The sequence below is a fragment of the Eimeria tenella genome, genomic scaffold (genome assembly GCF_000499545.2).
Source record: "Eimeria tenella Houghton genomic scaffold, Eth_scaff35, whole genome shotgun sequence".
NCBI classification, from domain to species: domain Eukaryota; phylum Apicomplexa; class Conoidasida; order Eucoccidiorida; family Eimeriidae; genus Eimeria; species Eimeria tenella.
Window position 1 is genome coordinate 97846 of NW_013543232.1, and position 26257 is coordinate 124102.

The window sequence follows — 26257 nt, forward strand, 5'->3', positions numbered from 1 at the left end:
CAGCTGTTGTAGCAGTTGGCGCTGCAGTTTTGCTGAAGCAACCTTCAGCCGATACAGGGGATTGTTTATCTTCCCTAGGAACAAGGCACCTTGCGGCGTTTAATGTTGTTGACGCAGTGACACCATTGTTATCCTCACTGAGCAGGCCCGCGTTGTTGCTGGTGTGCATTCCGATGCCGATATGCGTTTCTTCTTGTGTTTTTGTATGCTCTTCAGCAACTAGGCTGCTTTGAGGCAGCAAAGCGTCTAGCAGGACATCTAGTTCCTGATTGCCAGTGGAAGCATTCTGTTTGTGCTTTGACTCCGTTTGCTTCAGTGTGCCTTCTAAAGTCAAACTATTTCTAATGCTTTGCAGCTCCTCGTTGTTTGATGCTTCAGCTGCCACTATGCTCTGCCATGGCAATACTGGGCGAGGCCCAAATTTCCGCAGCAAGGGTTCATCCAGATCTGCAGAACGCAAAAGAGCCGTTTGGATATCACTAGCCGTTGCATACGCCCAGGTTGTCGGGGTTTGATTAGCTCTCTCACCCAACGCCTTGCCGCGTGAAGAGCCCTGTGCAGTTTCGTCAGTACTGCCAAACAGCTCCTCTTCTGTAACGAGACCAAGCTTAAACGTTGTGCACTGCGAGCATGCGTGTATGAGCCAAAAACAGGTTTTCGCTTTTCTGCACATTAGCAATTTTGACCAGGGCGGATGTTCTGGTTACAATTAAAGCAGCCCGGTGATCTACCAAATGTTCAGAGCTTCGGGGAAACCGACAGCAAAACTGGTAATGCTAACAGCACTAAACTAAAACACCTTCGCCAAGGCTCTCTGCACCATGCATACGTTTTTGGGGTACCGGTTTGGACGTAATTTTTCACCTTATCAAAATGCTGTGCTACGACGCGCTGGGGAATAGGCTCTGCCTCACTTTGGTGCGCAGATTATCTACTTCTAAGCTGAGCGAGGGAGTTGGGAGGTCTTGCAGGGTCTCCTTGAATTGTTCTTGGATATCTTTGAGGTAGTGCAGAACTTTATACCTCGAGAGACCGCATGCGAACGCATAATACTTCAAAGCGGTCTGAAGCTAGGAGGAGGAGTGTTTACTTGGCACTGAGGAGTAGAGAGTACCTTTTTTCCACATTGAGAATCTAACCTGCTCGCCAGTATCTCCGTATACTTGTAAAAAAAGGGCATGCGTATTATCTCGACAGTGCTGGGCCGCAGAGATGGGTCTTTTTGAAGCATACAACTAATAAGGTGCAAAATCTCCGCAGCGTACGCCTGCGGCGGAACATCTAAGCGGGTCGGTGGGGGAGCATTTGTCACTTTTATGGCAAGCTCGATGACATTATTTGCTGAACGTTGCACGCACAGCCGCCAAACACCGGTTTTGGTGACCCGCCAGGGAAACTGTCATGTAAAGCTTCTCTTCAGGAGTGCTCATGCGGCCTTTTAGTCCAGTACTGACCAAGATTGTCCTCTTTGCTAATTAACAAATTTTTGCTTTTCTAGTAGCTAAGCTATCCCAGCCTCGGCAGACACTTCTTACCATTGTACGGATGCCTTAGGCAGCAGAGCTCGTACAAGACACATCCAAGGGACCATATATCTGCCTTGTATGTGTATCCGTTGGAAGAATGCAATTCGGGTGCCATGTATAGGGGCGACCCCACAAACGAGCTGCGGATTTTCGTATGGCTAAAGCTTTTGGCTACCCCGAAGTCCCCCAGCTTCACAAGTCCGTTACTGAATAACAGTATGTTGTGAGTTTTTATGTCCCTGTGCATGATCTGGCTTGTGTGTAGATGGTGTAGCCCAAACACGCACTGAACAAATATGAGCATGATATCATGCTCTTGGAAGAATAGGCTGTTGGACTTCTTGCCTTGCGCTTTAGGGAGTGCAGGAGGAGTCCGCACGCGAGCCTCCTGCCTAGCAAGCAACTCCTTTCTGCGAAGAACCTGGGACGCAAGGTCACCTGAATCTGCATACTCCATGACGATTGACAGCTTCTCCTCTTCTCGGTCCAGATGAGCTTCGACAAACTGTATAATGTTAGGGTGGGGTTGTAAGTCTCGCAAAATGCTTGTTTCATTCCACGCATCTTGCCTTTCCTGAGAAGTCAAAGGCCCAAGGTTGACCTCTTTGATAACATAAAATTTGCCTGAGCGGAGAAAAGGAAGCACCTTGGCACTGCAAAATAGCACGTGAACAATTTGACCCTTTAAAGAGACACTGCTGTGACTAAGTGTTTTTCTGTCCATTCAAAGTGTACTTTGGATGGGTTGTAATCTGCCTATCATAGGAGGACTGAGTCAATTGTAAAATTAGCTCATCTACTGGATGAAATTGCACAAACCAAAGGTGGCCTGGAATGTCATAAAGTGGCATTAATCAAAAATGTTGAGGTGTGAAATGATCTAGAAGCCTACGCGTCGTGGTGTCCTGCGCGAGATGGCAGTCTCCCTGAGATCCAGCTCCTATTTTCTTAACTAGTTTGTACTTCTGCATCGTTGGAGTCCTCAGAACATATGCTGGAATCTACAGGAGACGCATTGTTTTGCTTCACTTGCAGCTTCCTGATTGGTGATGCAACTTTTTTTTCGTGCTCTTGCACACAAAGTTCAGCACATCTGTCTTGGTGCAAATTTGATTGTACCAAACAGTTACCCATCGGCCAACTACAGAAGCTCAGCACAACAAATTGAAACTAAATTTGATAGAAGCTCCGGGTGTAACTCATATTTCTCCCCACACCTGGTTACGTTAGTAGTGCTGCTGCTTGCGTGCTGCAGCATCATCTCCGCATAGAAAACGACCATGAACTTTTTTGCCTGGTCAACTAGCAGATGCTCTGAGCTTTTTGCACCATACAAACCTGAAGACAAAAGTAATGCTGGTTCACTGCGTGCAGATTCGCCCCGTAGGGGAGCATGGTGCGGCCGGTAGTGTTCATGATAATCATAAAGACGAGAGGTGGGAGCGGTGATACAATCGAACCAGCAGACTGCATGCACCCAGAGAAAGCTACTAACGTTCCCGATTGCGAACACTAACGTCTGGTGCGGTTAATGGGAGAGGAGCTTGAGATACTCTGGAATAGCAGGTGAAACTATGCTTCCTTCGCAGCGAGTTCACTGGCACCGCCAGGGTTGTAGTAGCAGAACATCGCTCAGACAGTACTTACACACTGCAAAACGTATTCACACTGAACTTGACACTGCTCTGACTAACAGATACAACTGAAAGACCATATTTGAGGCAGGAGCTGGCGGTTGCATGCAAGCTCCTCTTGCCATAACGAGAGACTAAATTTCCCCCTCCTTTTTGCTTTCTCCGATATATATATCTGGTGCATGAGGCGGTACGTGTAATACCCAACCAATTCGGACGATTTGCTCGAGCCTCTGCTCCGTAGTGAGGCAGCTGAGCAGGTTCCAAGCCAGCAGCTTGTGTATGCCAGTGGCTGCCCTCGCCTGAATACAGGCTTTTAACAGAATTCACTACGAGGACCAGTATGGAAACATGAATAAATGTTAGTAACAGAACGGCATTTCCGTGCTTCGCTGTGGGATGTGCCAGTAAGCTTGCTCCGCAACCGTACTGGAGGAGGGTGGGTGTGGAAGCGCACACACTAGTGGCACAGAAGCTTTCGTGATTGGCGAGCTGGCTCCTCAAAACCAAAAACAAGGTTTTAATGCTTGTTGTCTCAACTGCAAAAGCTATTTCTTTCCCCGGCTGAAAAGGCGCCCGCTGCCTGCAAGCCTTTGCTTTTGCGGTCCCAGTAGCATGGAAGGTGAGCGGCTAGTTTCGTTATTGCGAGGCACACACTGGAGCAGAAACAAAGATGAAACTCATGATTACGGCATTTGCAGAAGCTGCTGACTTGCGTGATGACCTAGAAAGTGTAGTCACTGAAAATGGCGACCAAAGAGATATCTGTGCCAACAGCTTTGGTGATGCCGCTGGTCTTTTCCCCGAAATTTTAGCTTGAAAAGCTATTCCCCGCAAAGCAATAGCACAGTACAGGCTTTGCGTGTCTCGCATACTTAGGTAATTCGCTTGGTTCATCCAAACCAGTGGTGTACACACCTACTCAGCTTTAGTCCATTGAAATGGGGGAGAACGGAACAGAGAAGCGCCCGTTCTCGGTGTGAGTTGACTATGCCTGTAAATGTATGTTGCTTTGACGACTGAATACGTGTGCGTTGTTTCCGGGGTTCTCTACTATGGCAAGCGACTCTCCTCCCATTAGTTTGCAGTGCGAAGCCTACTCTAGAAACAGCGGCTACTGCTGTGAAGATACGCATAGCTGCAACTTAGTTGTGCTGTATAGTTTTAAAGAGAAGACGGAATTGTGGTGCTCATGAGAAACAGCACCTCGCTTACTGCACAAGACACATGTTTCAAATCTAGCAGTGTGGACGAGCAAGCTGGCGCGGCTTGCCTCTTCATTGTGAACCTGATAACTATGGAGATCAATAAAAATCGTGGGTGTTGTGGTTGAATCTACAGATGTAGCTGCGCCGGGAGCATATTGCACGTAGTTGCTGCACTTGGCGCTGTCGCTCTCTTACACAGTTTTGAATATCCCAGACGTCTAAGTCGAAAGTTAAAGACACCTTAAAGTTGTACACGTTGCCCCGGCATACCGTGGCTCGGCAAGCAGGGGTGAAAAATGAGGGTGTTTTGCGGCAGTATTTGCAGCATTCATCAGTGCGGAAGCGGCTGTGAAGCTCCAACCGAGGGCCAGGCCTTGCGATGAGAGCAGCCTCCTGAATTTCTCATGAGTGAGGGGTCTCTGTTTGGTAAAGTAAATGCGGGTGGCGGTAGAAGGTGCGAGTTTATATATGAATAGTCCTCAATAAGACTCTTAAGCGACTCAGCTGCGCTGCCAAATGCTTCCTCTTCGACGAATTGCGTGTAGTGATGCACATGTGCCTGCACAAAGTTTGGCTGGCTAGCAGGATGCTTTAAAAGCGGAAGCCACCCATCTACACTATCCGGTGAAATGAGCACCTCGCACGAAATCATACGTGAGAATTACCTTTCTGGAATATAGCTTCGAAAAACGGCTCAAGACGCGCTCAAAGTGGTGTCGAATTTCACATGTATTTAATAAGCTTAGGAGGGAAGATTGCTGCGGAAAAATTAGGTGAAAGATGGAGCGAGAAAATTCTGCTCGGCACCAATACGTGAAAGGATCCCAGAGCTTGCGACAATCTGCATTGGTGGCGCCATTACAACCCAGGCGTCTCGCTATCGAAACATCTACTGTCGTCGCAAGACAGAAAATCAAACTGTAAAGGCTTACATAACCAGGTGGTGGAGTTGCACATATGCCCAGCCTGATAGAGCCTCTACAGAACGAGGGGAACCGAAGGTACCTCTTCATCCTGAAATCAACGTCACTGCATACGGATTCGAAATACGTTCGACGAACGGTGACACACATGGTTTCTGCTTGTGGCGGTATTGGGGAACAGCATACCTTTCAACATACTGAACGATATCACCAACCAAGCAACTGCCCCTGAACAGAGCTGCCCAGGCTAGGCACCTGAGAGCAAGACTCGACTCCAAAGTAGCAATAAAAGAATCAGAAGAGTCTGCAGTCTGTGCACCAAAATCACTATGAGCTGAGCTTCTAAATATTCTTCAGATAAAATAATGCACGAGCAAACTGCATTTCTAGAGGTTGCCTCACGTGCTTGCTTTTGGACGAATGTCCAACAGCTGGTGACTTGGAGATAGAATGTCTAGCAGCATATCTACGCAGCGCGGAACTATTTGGTTTCTTGTAGGCCCTGTTGGTAGACTGCCTCTGTCTGCAATCTGAGAGAGGCTACCATGCAGACATTGTTGGCCTGGCTGCTGCTCCAACGGCGCCAAGGCACTGACCAGAAAGTGTAGTCCCCTGTACGGGACGAGATTGCTACTAAGATCCAATAGATCCACGTCCAGCGGGCCACTGAATCTTACTGAGCTAAAGGAATACCCACAAGAAGAACCGTAGCACAGACTCTTTTTGAATTTGTCCATTTCACCAATTCTGCTGGGGATTAACTCCGTGCGTTTTGCATGAGGCTACTGCGGCTGGAAATCAGTCTGTCTATGCTGAAGGATAAGCTAGATAGGCTAGACGTTAATAACGAACCTTGTCAAGTGCGCAAGCATTTGAGAAGCCATCGCGTTAGCGTGTGCAAATGGCTGTGCTTCGTCAAAAGGCCGTAATTGTGGGACCTTCTAAGCACAATTCGCACAGTCGACCCCAGATTGTCAAAGCCTTTTCAATCAATCCACTGACTGTACGGTGCATGTATGCATTGCACTGTACAGTCATAGTCTGCCGACAATATATACAGAACAACTTAACGGGCTTCCTCAAGCTACGTAGTTTACGTACTTTCGTGAGAGAGTCGTTGCAGAGAGGTAGCACGCACGTAGCGTACTGATGAAGCTTCTCAAGAGCCAGAGCGGCGTTGTACGGTGACGTTATTACATCATCTGTATCCCCAGGGCTGACAACGCAAGCGAAGCGTCCGAGCTGTGGATGGAGATCGGCCATCACTGCGCAGAAAACACTCCGCTTAGTGACAGATATCTGGATTCCTTGATCGTCATAGAAGCCTGTAATCATTTGGAAAAGCAGGCAACAGCAAAGCCAGGAGGAGCTCGCTTACTCTCGAGACATTTAGTCCCAAGTCCAGAACCAGTACCCCCACCAAGAGAGTGAACGAATAAAAATGCCTGTGGAGGCGCATTCGCAGCAGTTTAAGATACCCTGGTGTTGCACAGTAGATAGGACATTCGTAACACCTCCGGATTCGCTTTAGGCCTCCCTAGGAATTGAACACAGGCGGCGCTGGCTTGTGCTGTACTACCTTCAAACTCCCCAACTGCTTCCAAACCAGCACATGGCTGACTTTCGTAGTTTTCTCGCCGCCACCACCTATAAAATCTTACCTGCGGCGAGTCACAGTCTTCCAGAGCCCGAGAAACTTTATCAGCAATTGATGAGCCATGTAGTTGCCCATATACTTGATAACCATGTGCCCTACCGAGCAGCACCAGTTGGAGTGTCTACCCATGAGGTAAGCTAGTGACAATTCGCATCATTACCTAAAAGATTATTAGCAATATTCTAATGTTTTGACTGAGCCAGACTCTCCAGCGGGCATAGATTTATTGTGTTTTCAGGTCACCAGTTGTTTCCAGCGCCGGAAACATCAGTGATGAGGAGTGTGTCATCGAAGAGGGCGCTCAAAGGGCCACGCAGAAGCCGATGTACGACACCTTCTTCCATGTCCAATAACAGTGCCTACACATATTGTCGAATTGCAGCGCAGCGCCGCCGCAGCTTTGCAAACGAAGTAGAAAAATTGCTGCTACCACATGTACACAATGTGCTGAGAAACTGCAGTTATTGAAATCCCCATTGGCGCATTTGCATACTCTTGCCTTAAGTCGCCTGGACCAAACGTCACTTTTCCTGAGTCGGTTTCACAACATAGTGCAGCATGTGTGGCGCTGAGTTAGTCGTACAACCACCTGTTGCGCGAATGAAGACTCGTTTGTTTTTACCGTATGAAATAAATTCTCAGCAGAGTACCTGTCTCTGCAAAGCCTAAAAACCGATGACATCCCCTCGTCGAAAGTGCTTGCATTCTTTCCAGCAAATGCGAGTGTCTCGGGAGGTAATGTGGCCGTGATTTTCGGCGCTGAGTGAGCATGCTCCTCGAGGAGCATTTCCCACAGTCGACTGCCTATCTGATTCCCGCATTGGCCAACCTGAAATGCGATTACTTCGCGGGGCATTTCATCCAGGTCTCTTGCTGTCTTGGCGCTGCTGCCGACACTTCATGTGAAAGCATTCAATGTACCAGGGTATCCACAGTGTGCTTGTTAGGCACAATCAGCTCATGTTGGATGAAGCCGGTGGACAGAACTTGAAACTAGAAACGGAAAGAAGCCGATGAGAGCATGTAATTGCCGGTATCGACTAGATCCCGTTTGTGTAAAGTCAACAACCATCGCCAGGTGAGCCAGCGCAAGTGTTTAGTGTTCTCTTTGGATGGCCACTAATGATTCAGGCAGGGAATAGGGATATAAGTCTACACAGGACTCCGATAGAGCGCAAACTGCGATCACTTCGCAGGGCATTTCACCCAGGTCTCTTGCTGTCTTGGCCCTGCTGCCGACACTTCATGTGAGAGCACTCAATGCGCAAGGGTGTCCATAGCGTACTCGTTAGGCACATCCAGCTCATGTTTGATACGGTTCACTCACATAACGTTAATTTCTAGTGGGAAAGGACCCGATGAGAGCATGTAATTGCCTGTGTCGAGCAGATCCTGTTTGCGTGGAGCCAACAACCATCGGACGGCGAGCCAATGCAGCTAGGCGTTTAGTACCCCCTTTCGATGGTTACTAATTGTTCAGGTGAAAAAAAAGGGAAATAAGTCTCTACGCAGGATTCCGATGGCGTACAGGGTGGCTACGTAGGCTTTTTCGTTGCAAGCCACAGTTGCGTTCTTCCGGGTGTGCCATGTGAATGGCGGGCTGTCCTCAGATGGACCTCTAGTGAAAAACTAGCACAAAGTGACGATACGTGGCGGTGCATCTAATATTATATTCATGCTTGTAGGGCGTAGTATTGCTGCCCGAATCGGCCAAGCCATATCGAAAGTCCCGCTCTCGCTGCTACCGCCCGTAATAAGATTGACGAAATGGGGATCGCCATAATCCGTGGAGGCTTGAATATATCAATTTCAGATATGCTACTGCTAGTGGGTCTCTGAGGTCAAAAGCGTACGTTTGCGGTTCACTACCCCAACAGTTGCGCTTAACTACACCGTCGCAGCTCGATCTGCCTCGCCTCTGCACTGTGCTTATTTTGAAGCATATGCAGCCCGTACATAAAGCAAAATGCCCCTGAATAATAATTTTTGTAGCCTCGGATTTCATGGATTACTTGGATATGGAGGATTACTAGTCCCCACTGATGTTGGTCAAGGACGAGTCAGCAATGCAGCCGTTTTTCGATGAACGCTAATCCCCTCATTACCAGCGCAGTCGAAGGTTTGTACGGCTCAACGCAGTTACATGAGGGGAAGCTTCTTCACTCAGCCGCAAACTACTGCAGTTTCGGCCAGAACGTCCAGGCGATGCTGCGCCATTAAAATACCATGAAATTGGTGGTTTCTCCTTCTTATATTAGCTATGTCCGTCAGCCATTCCTCTGAAGTTCCGGAACACTTGCAATTCAAAATTATCGGGAGAAGCAGAAAAGTCGTAGGTTTCGAAACTGCGAAACGTTCGATTCGGGGCGTTTCAACACACTCGACGTATTCAATGCGCGCGGTGCCGGCCTCCTTCAATGCTTAGGTGCTATATCGATTAATTTGGAGGCACACAACCCCGGGAAATGACTCCTTTGAACATAGCCTGCGTGTATTGCTGGCAGAAGGGAACTTCTATTGCTGGCAGCAGGGAAATTTAGCAACTGTATCGTCAATTTTAGCAACGAAGTTGCACAAGACTGACGTCATATTCAGCAGTGAGAATGCAGGAAAGATATCCTTATATTGGCTGGCTGATCTTGGCTGGACCTAAGAGCAGTACATTTTTAAAAGTACTATAGTATTTTAGGCGGATCGTGCTGGTAAATTTATTCGTCAACTTGAGCCACAAGTGCTGCTCCTCTCTTCGCCCAAGTTGCTTCTGAATCTTCCTCCAATATTGGAAGTGGGGCCGAAACAATGAAGTTTGAAGAACCTGGTGCAGAAAGAATAGCCAGGAGGACCAGGTTCAAAACAAATTCAAAACAGTCTGCGACAAAGCCGTGTTCTCCAAGAGTTGCAGATCAAGCAATTAAAAACTGCTTACCAGAATCGCCAGGCGACCCGCTTCTTCTTGATGTGCAGTACAGGGGGCAATCATATGCTCGTTTGGGGTGCTTGACAAGAGCTAGAGGCACTGGTTCAAGCCTCAAAAGGGGCAGTGGAGAGAAAACCTCCCAGTAGTCTTGTTCAACAAGCGCCTAAAATGCATGGCTCAGCAAAAACTGCAGCAGCGGTATCCCTTGCCAGAAAGTAGTGAGCATTTGTCCTTGCTTCTGCTGATGCTTCACGACGCAAGCCACAGTTCTGTCTACCGAACTGACGGAAAAAACAGCCCAAGTAATTTTCAGGGGAAGGGTAGAATGCGGCGCAAAGGTGATTTTTGCAGTCAAGGCACTGAAGCTGCCAAAGCAAACCATGTGAAAATCTGATGTGCAAAGTGAAGCTCTATCGGTCTGAATTTTACACAACACCCTCACTTTTTCTTCCAGTGACCAACTGGCTCCATGCAGAAAAAGCCCCGATACGTCATGTGCAAACCCTGCGCCTAGCCCTTCAACTCGACGCTTTTGTGCTGAAGAATCTTCGTTCAGTGTGTCGTCCCCCTCATCGATAACATGGAAGTTGAAACCTACGGCATCAATTTTTAGGTTGTTTCGCCTCGCAAAGTGTTGTAGCATCGCTGTGCATACGCTCCGGGGGCTGAAACAGCCAGGAAGCCAGAAAGGCTGTGGGGGCTGTCCCAGGAGCCATAATTTCATGAAGTCTACGCGGCGCTTTAGATTTGCCATCCAGGCAGCGAGGCCAAACCCCATGGGATAGCTGGCCGCTGCTACTGCCTGTGGCACCCGGTTTTGCCTTAGGCACTGATGCATTTCCTCTACTTCCGGGGTGTACTCTACAGCTCCCTCAGCAGCGTCCTGTGGAACCAAGCAACAAGAAAAAAGCTTAAAATCGCTTTCCCAGCGATCCTTTTCTTACGTCAAGCTGCAGGACATTCCACGGAATACAGCCCTCAACAGTGCTATACCGTGTGCTATGGGCTACACCTGAACGATCTGCAAGCGTTTTGCCGTGATAGTAATGAGCGTATTGTAACGCGATAGCTCTTGAAGCAACACGGCATCCATTGCATTCTCATAAGATTCCGGTCTTGACGCGGCAGCAGCTTTTATGTCGAAAGGTGGCGGTAACTGAGTGAGCAGGAGACGTGCACGCTCCGTGAAATCATTACTGCTTCCAGCTGAAGAGCTGTTCGAGCCAGATTCCGGAGTCACGACCTGCTGCTGCTGTATGCGCATTAGCAGCTGTTGCATTGCTGAAGACTCCGCAGCTGCCACGGCGATTGAAGCGTTTGCTTGCAGCCCAAAAAGCTGCAACAATTGCGTTCACAAATCGAAGATCGAGTGAAAACTATTGAGTGGAAGCTCATTAAAATTGGGTGCTGGATATAACATTTGCACGACATTGTTTTCGACATCTCCAGGAGAAACAGCATGAGCTCGCTGAAATGTGTCGAAAATCTGTTGGCATTGTAGACACTCAAACTGAAGTCCTAACCTCTGGCTCCTCCTCGGCGCGTAATGATTTGAGGTATGCAAGAGTCTCGGCACACGTACAACCGGGAGATGGGGCGTTGAAAGGCCCAAATGGCGACTGTGGAGAATGTGTTTCCGTTTTGTCCTCTGCAAGCCATTCCCTACACATGTGATAAAGGAGTCTCCTGATGGCAGTAGAAAACCCATTACAAACAGCAGCGAGGCAAAATCTGCCGTGGGCAACTTGAATTAATATTTTTCCTGGAAGCTTTTTCTTAGGCAGTGTATCAGCGTCTTCCATATGCGAGAAGTTTGAGCAACGCAAACAGGGGTATGATGGCGTATTTTAAAAGGACTGCCACTTGCCGGTCCCACTCGTCTGTAACTCGGCCACCGTAGTTGACTTCGGAAACAAGGTGCTGCAACAGGCTCCAGGGTAATGGCTGCAAACTGTCTGGTGGCACGGAAGCCAGGAGCTGCTCAAGCGATATTGCTAAGTCACTGAAGGAGAAATCCACGGGACGAACCCAGCCCAACGAGCCAAAACGACGACGACCAAGGAGAAGCGCGTGTAGGAAGCATAGCCTATACACGACTGGCCTTAGCGTTGTTGCTCTTGGATGTGTATCCTGGAGAAACGAGTAGCGGCGCATAATACCTATGGAGCGATCAGGAACTTGTATTAAAAACAACAGATGTATCTGCGTTGAAATTGCAACCTGCTCAGTAGGCTACTGGTCGACGTTTATCCTTTTACGGATATCAAGCCTTTCTATGTGAAGTGGTGGGCGTACGAGCCAAGTGGGAGCAGCTTCGGTGTAAATTCGAATCAAGTTCTGGCGCAGGCCTTGAGGTGGCTCATATGCAAGTTTTAGGCTTCTCTGTGAACAATGGAGACGAGGAGAAGCACCAAACAACCGCAGTGTCGCACCCAAGTTGCATTGATTGATGTGTCAGCAAAAGTACTTTCTGGTAACGTCAGACTCTACACTCTCGCTATGCATTGCTGTGTGCACGTTAGTGGGTATTTAGGCATGCACGCACACAAGCATGCGTGCGTGGAAAGGCCGGAGAGAGCGCGCACAAGAAGGATGGCGCTGGGAAAATCATCGCAAGGGACAGTGGTCAGGATCAGCCGGAATTCCTTGTGAGGACTTTGCATTGCCAAGTCAGACACGATAACGCTGAGCTGCTTGAGGAACCCTAGTCCGAGATGGCAGTTTTGCAGAAGTACCCATTGACCACTTTCTGCTCCGCTGCTGATGACTGCAACCATGGTTCACATCACCTAGGCGGCAGGCCCAGTACACTCATCTGCTTTCACGCCAGCAAAGAAGAAAGCTGACAGGCACCACCTTAGGTCTACTGAGCAAACGCAATTCCTCATGTGCAGCTATTAGAAATGCGTTATTGTTGTGACTGCCCATGTGACCTTTAAAACGTGCTACAGCGTTCTCTGGCGTTTCCGTCTGACCGGACGATGCTTTCGGGCCTTGTCCCTTTCCCATCGCAACTGAAACAAACTTGTTACGCATGTGCATCGCTTCCGCATGCTGAAGAAGCGCTGCTTGTGGGTCTGCTCCTGAAGAAAGTAGAATAAGTAGGGGAGCTTTTGGCCCAGCTGCTTCAAGCGCCTCTCCAAGCCCTAGTGGGGCAACTTCCCCCAGAACTGTGCCTACTTCAGCGTCTGCGAGCTGCTGTAAGCAACTTCTAAGACATTCGGGCCTTATGCACTGAACCAGTAGCGTCTGCTGCAGCATTGACAAACGCTCGCCCCAGCGTTCAGGCCATTCGCTAACCAAAGGGTTTTCGTCGAATAAAGCAGCTTCCCAGTCGTTGCTGCCTCTAAGGACAGAGGAGACAAGAGATATGAATGGCTCTCCAAGGAGACGAAGGCCCTGAAGCTTTTCACGACAACTCGGTGTCAGCCACGAGCTGTCGGCAGCGTCCAGCGGAGCAGAAGGGGAAACTTGGGATCTTTCAGGCTCACAGTTCTCCACCATTGGCAGCACCACTGGAGCTTGTAACTGCTGCATTTCCTCATGTGTAGCTGCTCCTCTCAGATGAAGAGATTGCAATGCAAAGAGAACTGGAAGTAACGGCTTGTGACTCTCAAAAAGGCAAGGGTGAATGCTGCGATAGACTCGTCTCAGCGTTGCACCAACTAAATCGGCCGTGTACTGGCCAGCATCTTGTTGCCTGCTGGTAGAATCGGGCTTTCCTAAGACCTCCTGAATGACCCAGAGCCAAGCAGGGACCCAGTAACCGTGAACTGATTCTCGCAAATGATTCTATATCGGAACTCGCAAAGTGGTGCTGGCAGCCACGCTCATTAATGAAATGCCGGTTAGTTAAGGCTGTCAATGATGGTGTGTCCCGCACCAAGACAGCATCGACGAAACATTGTTGGAAGGTCTGGACGCTAAACAGGTACATTGGGTGTGCAGTTTCGAGCTGCTGCAGTACTTGAAAAAGACTGGACGCGCGCTTAGCAACTGGGGAGTACAGCGAAAGAGTTGCGTCGGCAGCTGCCTGGGCTCTCTGCTGTTCTTGAAGCCTTTCACTGCAGCTTTCAGAGATAGCCTTCGCATGACGCAGCGTGCTAAGTAACTCCATGTCATCTAGGACGCTCTCCTGTAGCCATATACCCACTCAAACAAACGACTTAACAAACCGTAGTGTGCAGCAGATGCGAGGCAGTGCTTGTCGGGCTCAATGTAGCACATTACACTACTGTTGAAAGCCGCCTTTCCAACGGTGCGCCTTTGAGCTGGCAAATGCCATCGATCCATGCTGAAAAGGAATTTCATGCGACACGCTGCAAACCACAGAAACTACAAAGTACAGGATGCGCATCAAAGGCTAGCCCCACTTTAGCGTTGCTCAGTGCTTCAAGCATCCGATGCTCCGCAGCTACGAGTTGCGCGCGCGTTTCCGCTCCCTCGTGCACAAGGCGTAAACAAGTTGCATGAATATCTGGGGCAGCAGCTTGGAGAGCAAGTCGCAGTAGCCTCTGCTCCAAACCTTTGCAACCCACGGAGAAATCGATAAGAGTAAGCCTCGAGCAAACCTCTGGCGGGAAATGGGGAGCATTTAGTGGTGTCTTTAATAACAAGCGGAAGCTCGGATGCACTTCAACAAGTGCGCTACCAAGAGCGACGGCGGAGGAGCGGCCCTCTCCCAATGTTGGAATGTCAGTTTCTGACGTCGGGAATGTGAAGGAGGACGACGCGGCTTGTCGCGGTCTTCTCCACTCCAGTAAACTGTTTAATGCAGGATCCAATCCCTCGAAAAAGCATTCCAGAATTACTACAGCACCACATTGCAGCATGAGCTGCAAGGACCTCTGCAAATTTGGCTCCTCAGCCCGCAGCACCTGGGTTAAAAAACACAGAGCTGCGGGCCACTTACCTTGTTCATACAAGAGACAGAATAAAACTAGAAATTTTGCAGAGACTGCATTCATTCCGTCTTACCTTCATATCAGGAAATGTGCTAGCCAACCAAGGCGTCGCCTGTTGATGAGGATCAATAAGCATAGGGCAACATTGTGCGTTGAGGGTGATGGCGGCATTTTCTATAGAGAGCTCATCATCGGGCAGCCCTTGCATGAGCCATTGCTGCACTTCCTGAGGGCTAGTCAGCGCTTCCTGCATGGAGTAATTAGGCGTGCTCTGCACGCCAAACTTTTCTAAGGCTTGCTGCCAAGACGTGAGACACCGTAGTCTGTAGGAAGGGCGAAAAATGCCGCCAAATTCAATAAATGCGGCACTTAGAGTAGCATCTCCTGTAATTCTTGGCACTTTACTCTGCGACAGTCGAAGGGCGCAATTTATATTTACGACATCCACTCTTCCGGCCAACCCGTCTGGCCAAAAGCCTTATATAGCTGTTCTCCGATAATTCCACAGTACCTGTTTACTCTACTTCTTGTCTATCTGTTGCCATGTGTCACTGGCAAGAATTTGGCTGTGGAGCTACATAGTTATTTCCAAGGCCACTGAGCCTGTGCAAAGTGGCGAAGGCGCTTCGAGTGCAGGAGTCACTTTTAAAGCTTCGTGGCTTTCACTCCAACGGTTACGTTCACCCCCAAGGCTGGCAATGAGCTTCTCAGCCACTGAAAGGCGTCTTTCACAAGTTTGGGCTTCTTGCTGAAGTGCTTCCGAGCGTTGAAGAGCCTTCTGATACTGCTGAGACAGCTGCTCAATTAGTGTTTCAAGTTGCAACAGCTCTTGCTTCTTGTCTTGGAGCAAAAATTCGGCAGTCCGCAACTCGCACTGAGCCTGCTGAAGAGCTTCGCGGCGAGGCTTTACCGCACTGTTTGCTCTGTCGTACGCAATTAAGGCCTTTACCCAAAGGCAGAGACTCGTAGCTGCGACAGACGCCTTCTTGACGATATCGGGATCGAAGTCCGCATCTTGATCATAGGGTGCAATGGCTGCCATAACGGTTGGCGGAATATCATCTCTGTCAAAGTTTAGCAGGCGCTGCAAAAAGCGACTATTTCCTAGCAAGTGTTTCTTTGCTGTCTGCCAAAAATCTGGCTGACGAGGCTGTCCCGGGGTAACTTGAACAAGAATTGGCTGTATTCTAAATAGCTTGCAGAGAGCTTCCATCACCTTCACTACTCCTGAAGGTGGAGCTTTCATGCTTTTGAGTTCTGTAATGTCAGCTTTGCTTAGCTTCTTAAGGGCCTCTTCTGCTGCCAATAGCGCGGGCATGACTTCAGCTAGTTGGTCTTGACATTCGCGCTCAACTGAAGCGGCTGCGTCAGCTTGAGCCTTGCAGTCTCTCTCTTCGGCTTCAACAAGGCTCTGTCGCGCAAGACACCGTATCAACAGGATAACCGACAACGCGTCTTATGCCCACGAACCACTAGACATGAAATGTAGATGCCCTGATAAACCGTACTCGATGGAAATGACATATTTTGGCACTCTTCGCATAAACGGTATTGTTTGCAACTTTGGCTTTACCATTGTAGTCGAAGCATGCTCCCGCTTGGAGCTCAAAACTTGCATAAGCTGTTGCGTCTCCGCTGATGCCTTCGCCAGCTCCGGTTGAAGTTTCTCCAGCTGTTGCTGCATTTCCATAACCTGCAGGCTAACATCGTGAAGCTTTTGCAAGCCAAGCTCGTATTGCTGCTGCTGAAGACGGTATTGAGACGCCCGTGTCATGAAAACGTAACAGAAACCGTCTAAAAAGCGAAGAAAAGAGGCCGGAGTGACATAGAAGAATCTTCGTTGCTCTTCTCGGTAAGAATCTGCAATATTTTTCGTTGACTCAAAAATATCAGAACATGCCTGGCAAAGCTGTCTCATTTTTTCACTTGGGTGTACATACGAGGAAAACCCCATTTCGCCGCCGTCCTCCACAGTATTTTGCATGGCTGGCACAGCGCCGTCATGCTGTCGCAGTGCAGCAGATACCAGCATCAACTTTTGTTCGGCAACGGAATAGAGAGCCTGAGATGACCAGCTGCGAAAGTAGTTTATTGTGCAGCAGCCCGTGAGAACAGGAAATCGTCTGAAGAGCACCTGAGTCTGGGGGTTGCTGGGGCTGCAGTACACGCAAATCCGGAGTCGTTGACGACACTCTGCTGCCAACAGATCCGCATTTTTTAGTGGAAAGTACCCACTGCTTCCATCACTCAACTCAGTGCTTTCTTTGCCGCCGCTCGACGGTGCCGCATTGGAAGCTTTTAGCCGCAAGGCATTAATAGCCTCTGCCTGGAACATGAACCAAAGAGGTGAAGGAGAGCGCAGAAAAACGTGAACCTACAGGATCTCTGTGAGGCCCTTGCATCAATTTGCTCTTGTGACCCGCATCCTATTGTTCCGCAAATGTCAGTCTATCAGGATGAAAAGTGGGATAGACGTGCGTTTTCTTCAATAAACATGTGGTGTAGCAAGAAAAAAAAGGTGACTTAGACGTGCGTCTTATTGAATACGCATTATTTTCTTGGCCACTCAACTACATTACACCGGCTTAAACAACACTCGCACTTACCTTCTCATCGGCACTGAAAATGTCCGGAACTTCTCTCAGCTGGAGGAGCGTGCAAATATGTGCAGCGATTTCATCGTATGCGAGATGCTCAGCGGGCACAAGTAACAGCTGAGGCTTTTTCAGAACCGCGGTGGCCAAAACAGTGTTCTTCAGTTCCTCTTGCCACTCACCGATCGCAACTGACTGGAACAACGCGTGCGGCTCCACTGTACCAAACCCAGCTAAGAATGCAGCGAGGCGAGCGCACGACCGACGACCAGACCCGCCAACACCCAGGAGTAGTGTATGGCCTTGTGGCTGGAGAAGGGTGTTCATACACCTCAATGCATGCTCGACGGCTTGAGGAAAGAGCACCAGGGACAGTGGCTTGTTGGGATGTAGCAATGAGTACTGCTCAAGGGCAGCTGCGCAAAGCTGGTGTGCTTCTGCAGGCGTGACACGCTCGTACACTCTTGCCCCCATTAGGCCATCATCTGCAACAGCAGCCCCATATTTTGCTCCCGTCGTGGACCCGGCTACCGGTTCGCGAAAGGCGAAGAGCAAAGGCCTTTGCTTTGGGGGATCCAGTTCGTCTAAGCTGAAGGCTGTTGTGTCTTTTAGAACATCAGCCAAGGTAGCTGCGAGCACTTCCATGTCGGGCGCATTAGCTGTTCTGTCTTCGAAAACTCTCCGCACCTCGTGAACCCAGCAGCTTAGCAGTTGGTTTTGAGTTTGGAGTCCCGCAGGATTCACAGAAGAAAGCCTCTGTACAACCCTCCAACAGTCCCTTGGAGTCCACTGCTGTATCCAGCGACAGGGCCGGAGGGGAAGCCGCTGCTGGATATGTCTATAAAATTTAGCAGTTAGCAGCGCAACTTTTTTTAATCCCTCTAGCACGCTGTCTGCGCAGCTGTCAAAGCGGAGCAACAGAATTTGATGCAAAATGGCTTCTAAGGACTCTGCAGAATATGGTGTGCCCATTAGAGGAAAAAAGTGCCTAGCAAGCCTCTCATTATACTGCTGCTGCTGTTGCACAGGGCGGCGAGCAGCCGTAAGAGTCAAGCCTTCGACTGAACAGAACTGCCATGAGCTTCCTCTGCTCCATCCACCACATTCCAGCAGCTGCCGTACGAGCTCGCCTACTGGTTGTGCCCCTGACTCTTCTGTTGTAGGCAAGTGTATATCATCTAGCAGAAGAAGGCAACTTGGGAAACCAGCGGGCCGCAAAGAGGAGCCGTGTGACCTCTCCATCCTTGCTTCTAGCCACTGCTGCACAGAGTTCGGAGTCGCTGCTCCAGTGAGGGTAAGTGCAAGAAATGCAAACGCACCTGCGACGTTGCTGGAAGTAGCCAATGGACCTTCAGGAGCCGATTTCAACATGGTTCTTCCCTGTTGTGCAGAGGGCATACTCCGGCCACGTAATTGTTGGAGAAACTTCTGCTGGCTGTCTGCGGCCATCAGTTGTAGCTTTTGGAGCATGCACTTGCTTTTACCCCCACCTGCCTCCCCAACTAAAAGGAATGGCGCCTTTCCGTGGATCACAACAAGATTTAAAAAAAATTCGAGCAAAGACGTCTCCTGCGTCTCTATAAAAGCATGTTGAAGTGAGGCTGGCGTTATGGTTGCACCCTTTCGAACATCTGGGAGCATGGGCAGAGATGCCCATGTGTGCCACTTCTTCTGCTGCACATCCCAGAAAACGTCAAAACAACTCCCCATTGGAGGGAGATGGTGATTGAAGCGTCGTGCGCGCCTTTTTGTTTGAGTTTCTCCTTGGCGCATTTCGATGGAAGTTTCCGGACTTGAGGGCGGATTGGAAGCCAGAAGCCCCATTTGCTCTAAAATATCGAAGCGCCCGCTATGAAGGTTGCGGAAGACCACGTCAAATGCAGAGCGTTCAGAGGCACACAAGGTGGCACCAGTGCCCCACAGCAAGGCAAAGACAAGTGCACTCTCCAAAGACTGCTCAAGCAGATCAGCCACCTTCCCTTCTCCTCGCTGCAACGACTCCACTCACAGGCATGGTAGCGTGCAGAATATAGTGGTTCGGACTATAAATTTCGAGCAAAACTACACGTTTGTCCAGAGCTAGGCACATCATCAACAGACCACATTATTCGTAACCGTTGCGGCCAGAAAACGGAAACGTTGCACGGTGCCAAATAGAAGTGCTGAAATTCACGTGGGCGGCAACAATTGCTATCAAATCGGATGCTACGGGTAAATTTTTCCTGAATACGCAACAGTGGTGTGAAATCGGTTGCTTTCCAGTAGCAACTCTTTAAAAGGATCACCTGTGCTGGCACGGTGATTTGAGCAATAAGGGCGTCAAGAAGACGAAGAACATTCAAAACCATCCTAAGTGAATCAAAATTCGCACAGTTGTAAAATAAATACACGCGACATTCCTTGCATAAATTGCATGTACCAGTGCAGGCGCCACTGGGATGTGACGTAAGCGTAGGCCTCAAACTGGACGATTCCACCAACAAACCCTCGAGACTAGCAACTTACCAGTTAGGTGAAATTCTGAGGGGTCCTCCACTGCACATGGAAAGAAAAGCGATGCACACGGCGCAGGACTCAAACAAAGTGTCTTTGACATCTTTTGCAGTAGCGCCGCCAAGGAGTTTTGCAGTAGGCGAGTGCAGACTCCAGGCCTGCAGAAGGCTTTCCCATCGGACGACATCCTGATGGATGTATACCATGCCACAACGAGAAACCGTTGCAGGGGAAGCGCAGCGCAAGTCTGTCACCTCGAATAGCAAGGCCGTCTGGGGTGACAGCAGCACAACCTCTCCGCTGCTCAGACACAGCTTCTTGTTGTCGTCTAGAACCGTATTCAGGTTCTCAATCCAGCCCTGTGTGACAATGCAACCCATAAAATTTGTACGCTGAGATTTTACGTACTGTGGGCTCCCTTTTACGTGGGCTTCAGGCTCTGCACAATGAACGTTGCACAGACCTACGTTGCTCGTGGGGTTTGACCATCGACAAAAAACTACGGCGTCTCGATCCTTGTCAGTGAGGTGCCACCAAATATCTTGCCGAAGTGTGAAAATCTTACCACGTCCACGGGACCATCCAAAATAATCCAGCGGCGGATGTTGCCATCTTGCTCCAGTGAGGCTTCTCTAACGGCTTGCTCAAGGGCGCCCCCTTTCCACTCGCGCGTTGTTGTGTCAAGGGAGCCGTATAACTCCTCAACCTGGAGAGCCTTAGGGAATATGCGGCGGGCAATGCATGTGCTGGTTGCACGATGGCTGTCATTAAGATTTCTTTCGACGTCCCTGTTCGCCTGGTTGTTCACCTCAGCAGTAGAGACGTGAATTCGATCAGCACGCGTGGTGTTCTCGTTGCTAGTTTCATGCAATTCGGTATTCAGAGATACTACTGACGCTGCTGTGGCAGCAGCTGCTGCTTGCTGTAGTTCAAGAGCCAGCACAAGGCATTTCACTGCTGAAGTCTTCCCTGTGGCCGAAGAACCAACAAGCATCAGCCCATGGCGATGGTCTAGCGTATTAAGGACCTGCGACGGATCAAGAAAGAACGAAACCAGCATTTCAAAGGAATAATAAGGCGCTGCGCTTTTATTGTGGTGCGGTGACTATCTAGTAGTGAATGGAACCCTACGCGACTACTGATACACCCAAAGTATCACAAGCTTCCGGTCCTTTCAAGAATGTTTGAGGGCGAAACATTAGTTTGATTCAATTGTGTGTGAACAACTAACGAATAACTGCGGGAATCGCGTATGAATAGTGTAAAGAGAAGAAAATCGTTGCGAGCAGCTGAAGTTGCATGATACTGTTACAGTGCTCTTCAACTCCCCAGCGCACCTGCAAAGATTTCTTGAGAAATTCCTCCGAAGGATCAAGAAGCAGCTGGGTTGCTGCTTCAACCAAGAACGGCCTCAGATGCTGCTGCATTTCCGCCGCACCCAGGTCCCCTTCGTCAAACACATCCCTTAAAATTTCCTCGAAGGTCAACTGGTCCGTAGGATGAAGCTTTGGCACATTTGTTAAGCGAAGCGCCTTGCAGAGCGTCACGGCCTCATGCCTTGTTGCCTCTTCTGCACTTTGAGAGTGACAATCGACAGGGGAAGCTTCACGTACTGCCGTTGCCTCAGGCTGGTGACGAAACAGATGCTTTGCAGTATTAAGGACAGCCACAGCGGCTCGCATTCCGAAGTCGTAATGGCTTCGCCGTGCAAGCTGCTCTGATGCAAGCTCGAGGCATGTAACCATCTGCATTAGGCGCGTGCACCGACAGCAAGCGTTGTGGACTTGAGCTTTCCAGTGTCTTGGTTGTTTTAACTAGGGCCAATCAGGTATATCTGCGAGCTCCCCTGTGAAGCGATGTGGGTACGTATAGCTATGTTGCCTGGCGTACGATTATATGAAGACGTTTGCTCACCTTTTTTGAGAGCTTGTAGGCATCTTGAAAGCCGCTGCAGTAAAGAACGACTTCAGCGATTAAGGAGGCATCAGGGACCATCATAGCGCAGGGTCGGAACAGGGCCTAATGCAAATGATACGATACAAAGCTGTAGTTAAGTCTTCCCATACCAAGCGTCATTTTGAATTGTTCTAGGATGACAAGATTTGCTAGTTCAACGAGAAGATTCACTAGAACAAAGGCAACACAATTTGACTTATTGAAAGGGAACTTGCGCATGAGGGCACAATCAGCAACCGTGAACTGATCTATTGAAGGGATAAGCAGTGTAGATCATCCCATCTAAGCGCAGTACTGCATCGCACTGTTCTGGGGTATAAAATACAGCCAACCTTTAGGGTATCGGGCAACGTTGCGCGTCCAGCGTATCCAGGGTTCATTGTGATGTTAATAGCGCAGGTTGGGTTAAGTTGGAGATCTGTATCTTCAAAGACAAACGTTATGGCATTCCTTCTGATGGCTTGTTGAATTGCGGAAATTTGCAGTGCAACGATGGACAGGACATCAAGTTGCAGCCTGTTGAACTCGTCAAAGCAACACCAGCCACCGCTTGCTGCGATCCCCTTTAGCAAGGCAGCCATCGCCGTAGCATCTAGGCCCTCGCTACAATTAAAAACAAGGCATGGCTTTCCTACAGCCTTTGCGAGGTCTTTAGTTGTCTCTGTCTTTCCTGTCCCTGCTGGTCCTTCGGGAGCTCCACCATACTGGAAATGCAGGGCTGTCATGAGAGTGCGGTAGCACCGATCTGTTAGCGGTGTTACTACTAGACGGTCAGGACTACGCAGCAATTCGAAGCCATAGTTCAGGGAGCTCTCTAACATACAAATCTGTAGGCCGCCGCTGGTCCCTCGGCCTCCAGTTCTATTCAGCCGTCTCCCACCGGCAAAATAGCCACCAGGCACAGCTCCGCCGCCTAAATGGTGTGAACCAGGGGTCCAGTAACTTCGAAGGTGGCAAATCCATTCAAACTGATTCATATGACTAGTCTTCTTCTGTCTCAGCTCCTCGGCTACATCGCGGCAGTGCACGTCCAATGTCAACAAAGTCGCTAGCACCGAACGACTGTCAGGGCTTAGAGGTCCTCTGACCGCCTCAACTAGCTAAGAAGCACGCAGATAAATGCAGAGAAGCACATCTATATGTGGACTTGAAAGAACCAACGCAGCCCGTGCAAAGCCGTTTTGAAGGGACAGTAGGCAAACCTGTTGCAGCTGGTGTTGCAGGTCCTTCACCAGTTGCGGCAACTGGTGCTGCAGTATTGCTGCCTCCACCTGCGTGGTCCAGCAACAATGTGCTATGGCCAGTGCTGCCTGGGAGCACCCACACCGTTCTGTAGCCCACAGCAACCGAGTTGGAGCTGCAGGAAATTCTTCCCAGGCTCTCTGCATGGCGTGTTGAAGCGCCGCGCACATTTCGCGTTCGATCTGTTGAAAAAGACACACTGAAATGGCTTTTACCTTTGATCATGACTGCTAGTACATGAGAAACGGTGGAAGCTTCGAGTTCTTGGTTCATCATTCATGCATCTGTGATTTTGCGACTTGATTAAAATGCCACGCAGATTTGCGATGTTTTTCAGTAATATGTTCCGTTGCAGGCATAGGATTTCAGCGTGCAAAAGGTATTGACAGCATCAACGAGCTGAGTGTTATTTGACTCCGGTGTGTGCGGCCTACAGAGGAGAAAACGTCTTCGATACTGATCGATTTTCCGTCATGTGCCAGTTGAACTGGCATTAGAAGTTGAAGGGTTTCCTGCCTGTGGGATATAATGATATTGGCCTCATTCGAGTCCTGGTCATACTTCATTGAGGAAATGCCCTCAAAGCACTTCTGAATATGAGGAACAAGGGCTTCAGCGTGACTGGCACCAGCCAGCAACTGTACAAGCTCCTCGTTTGACAAAAAGAAAAAGCGCGGGAAGGCCAGCCGTTTTCTTTCTAAAAATTCATTCAAGCCCTTCACAACTGATTGCATCTCGATGCAAGCAGAACGCAGCTTTTGAGGCAGCTCTTCGAGGTCGGCCAGATCCAGCAAGCCCGAATTCTCGTCAAGTCGAGAGATGACTTCATCCTTCCATAGTTTGCCCACCGAGCTAAGTAGGTCAGCTTCCTTCGCTAGTTGCTGCTGCATTTCAGGGTAATCGAAGATGGGTACCAAGTACACCCACGAGACCTGGCAAGCCTCCAAAAGATTGCATAGAGTATCAAGATCACTTAGCTTTCGCAACCATTCGCGTGCTTGCAGTTCTACGCCACCCACCAGCTGCGAAGCCTGCAAACTTTGCACACTTGCTTGATGTTCCTCGATCAGAGAGTGTACAGCGTCAAAGCCTTTGAGTATTTTTCTGCCCAAGGACGCATCTCCAAGGGTAACCAGATCCATTCGGAGAGCCCGCCACGCCCCTCTCATCTTCTGGAAGCACGCTTTGGTGCGGAACTCTCGGAAGGCGGCAGAGCCAATTAGCTCAATTGCTTGCGTAGCTTCTGGCAAGCCTCTTTGAATTAGTGTGTTGAGTGACAAGAACACACCACTCTCTTCCGTAGCGTCAACCTCCAGCCTTGTTGCAAGCTCCTGCCAGTGCTTTGCTTGGAATGATGGGTGCGTCAGTGTTTTCATTAAGGGCAGCATCTTTTGGAAGGCCACAATAGCCTGCAGCAGTTCGTCACATGCCTGAAGCGGCTCGACAGAACGGAAGATACCCGCCATGCGCCTCAAAGATGATACCGCTTGCCGCCACTGCTGCAATTTTTCTTCCATATCAGCGCAGTCAAGGTGAGCTAATGGCGCGGCTTTCCACTCTTCGCGGTTCTTTGTAAAGTCGAACGCTGCTGTCCAAAGCTACAATCACAGCGTCACGCCGCAAGTCAGTTTTGAGACCTTGAATCCAACCGGCAGGTGTTGCAGAGTGTGTAAGATATCGAAGCAATTGGGAGGTGGGATCGCTCCTGCTTGAACTGCCAGTCAGCAACATGTGGTGACGCGTCGAAGAAGTTGGTGAAGAAATACATTACAGCAATCAGCTATACAGCTTACTTCGTTGAGGCGGTCGAAAACAACACAAACGCCCTCAAGCTCCTCAAATTCTGAGGCTTCAAGGCCGAAGAGAGCTTCAGCTTTACGCAAATTGTCAATCTCTGATCTCGCAGCGTATACCCTTTCACTCAGCTTCTCCAGAGTTTGCCTGTAACTAGCACACTCTTCCACGTGCTTAAACATCGTCGTTGCTGCGTCCAACTCCGCACGGAGCGCCTCACACTCTGTTTGTAAGTGCTGGGCGCTGATTTGCCTTCTTGCTTCTAGCTGCACCAACATAATGCCAGGGCAACCGTATATCAGGCAAGGCATTGCAAAGCTCGAAATCGTTAACGAGATGCCGCTGGTAGCGCTTGTAGGATGATGTGAACCAATACACCACAATGCAGCTGAAGCAATGCATGGGTAACGAGATGCCGCTGGTAGCGCTTGTAGGATGACGTGAACTAATACACCACAATGCAACAGAAGCAATGCTCGTCGATGCATCTGCACTTTTCTGATACATAAAAGCCAAACTTGAGCATCTTTCCTAACTTTCGGCCAACTGAGCAAAATATGCCTACCCTCTCTTTCGCTAAGTCAAGAATGCCGTTTGTCTCGCACAGAGCCATCTTAAGTTTCATTGGACAGCAATCTAGTTCAAAAGCTTGCTTTTGGACCCTCAATGCAGTGAAGACGAAGTGTTGTTCGAGAAGCGACATGAGATTGGTGAGAGTTTGGCCTCTCGCAATTAGAGGCGCTGTCTCCTGGTGGACCACAGCCAAGTACCTCTTCAATTCGACTAGCTCTTGTTCGCTAGCTGGGACCATTGAAGCCTTAGATAAGGCCACTTCCCAAGCTTTATGGAGGCTGCTTACTTCGTTCTCCACCCATGCTAAGGCCTGGTTACACAGTTCGTCCTTAAGATTATTTACTCTAGTTCGCAGCATTCCCTTAGCTTTTTCTCCATCCACAAGAAAGATCCTCGCTACAACCCTCGTCGTTAGCTTTCGAAGGCGACTTTCTGCTTGTTGAAAGCTTTCTAGTATTTTTCCCAGCTCTGCCAAATTCACTTTTCCATCTGCATCAATCGGCAGTGCAGCAGCGGCGCGTAGAGTAGCGGCCACCTCGTCAAGCTGCTGGCGTAGTGTTTCTGCCTCCTTAAGAGAAGCCTGCACTGCGGACACCATTGCTTCCTCGGCAGCAGCTAGAAATGGCTCTTCGAGAGATAGTGGGAGCAATGGCTCCTCTGCTGAAGGTGCAAACGGCATTAAGTCGCCCTCTGATAAATAATGCGCAACAGTGCACATACAGTAAACGGTGACAATCTTGAGATGCCATTGTTCAAGGCCGGCAAAGTTTTCATACTTTCTGAACAAAGTTGGAGTTCCTGATAATTAAATGTGCGAGGAGTTGCGTCATGCCATG

At 49.4% G+C, this 26257-nt stretch overlaps 3 protein-coding genes across 3 annotated transcripts; all 3 read right to left on the reverse strand.

The window, feature by feature from the left end:
* Window positions 1-10871: 10871 nt before the first annotated feature.
* ETH_00023990 (uncharacterized protein) lies at window positions 10872-11144 on the reverse strand (the record flags this gene model as incomplete). Its single annotated transcript, XM_013376462.1, has 1 exon — window positions 10872-11144. One exon carries the CDS (start codon window positions 11142-11144, stop codon window positions 10872-10874), a length of 273 nt encoding a protein of 90 aa, XP_013231916.1.
* Window positions 11145-12676: 1532 nt separating this feature from the next.
* Window positions 12677-21601, reverse strand: ETH_00023995 (Dynein heavy chain 6, related; the record flags this gene model as incomplete). The annotated part of the gene is made up of 11 exons (XM_013376463.1): window positions 12677-13597; window positions 13749-14000; window positions 14221-14742; window positions 14843-15175; window positions 15413-16180; window positions 16343-17095; window positions 17376-19352; window positions 19649-19712; window positions 19869-20215; window positions 20422-20883; window positions 21194-21601. The coding sequence occupies 11 exons, from the start codon at window positions 21599-21601 to the stop codon at window positions 12677-12679; spliced, it is 6807 nt and encodes a 2268-aa protein (XP_013231917.1).
* Window positions 21602-21728: 127 nt separating this feature from the next.
* On the reverse strand, window positions 21729-26100 carry ETH_00024000 (Dynein heavy chain 7, related; the record flags this gene model as incomplete). The annotated part of the gene is made up of 6 exons (XM_013376464.1): window positions 21729-21875; window positions 22145-22912; window positions 23015-23236; window positions 23489-24652; window positions 24848-25114; window positions 25414-26100. 6 exons carry the CDS (start codon window positions 26098-26100, stop codon window positions 21729-21731), a joined length of 3255 nt encoding a protein of 1084 aa, XP_013231918.1.
* Between the last annotated feature and the right edge of the window lie 157 nt (window positions 26101-26257).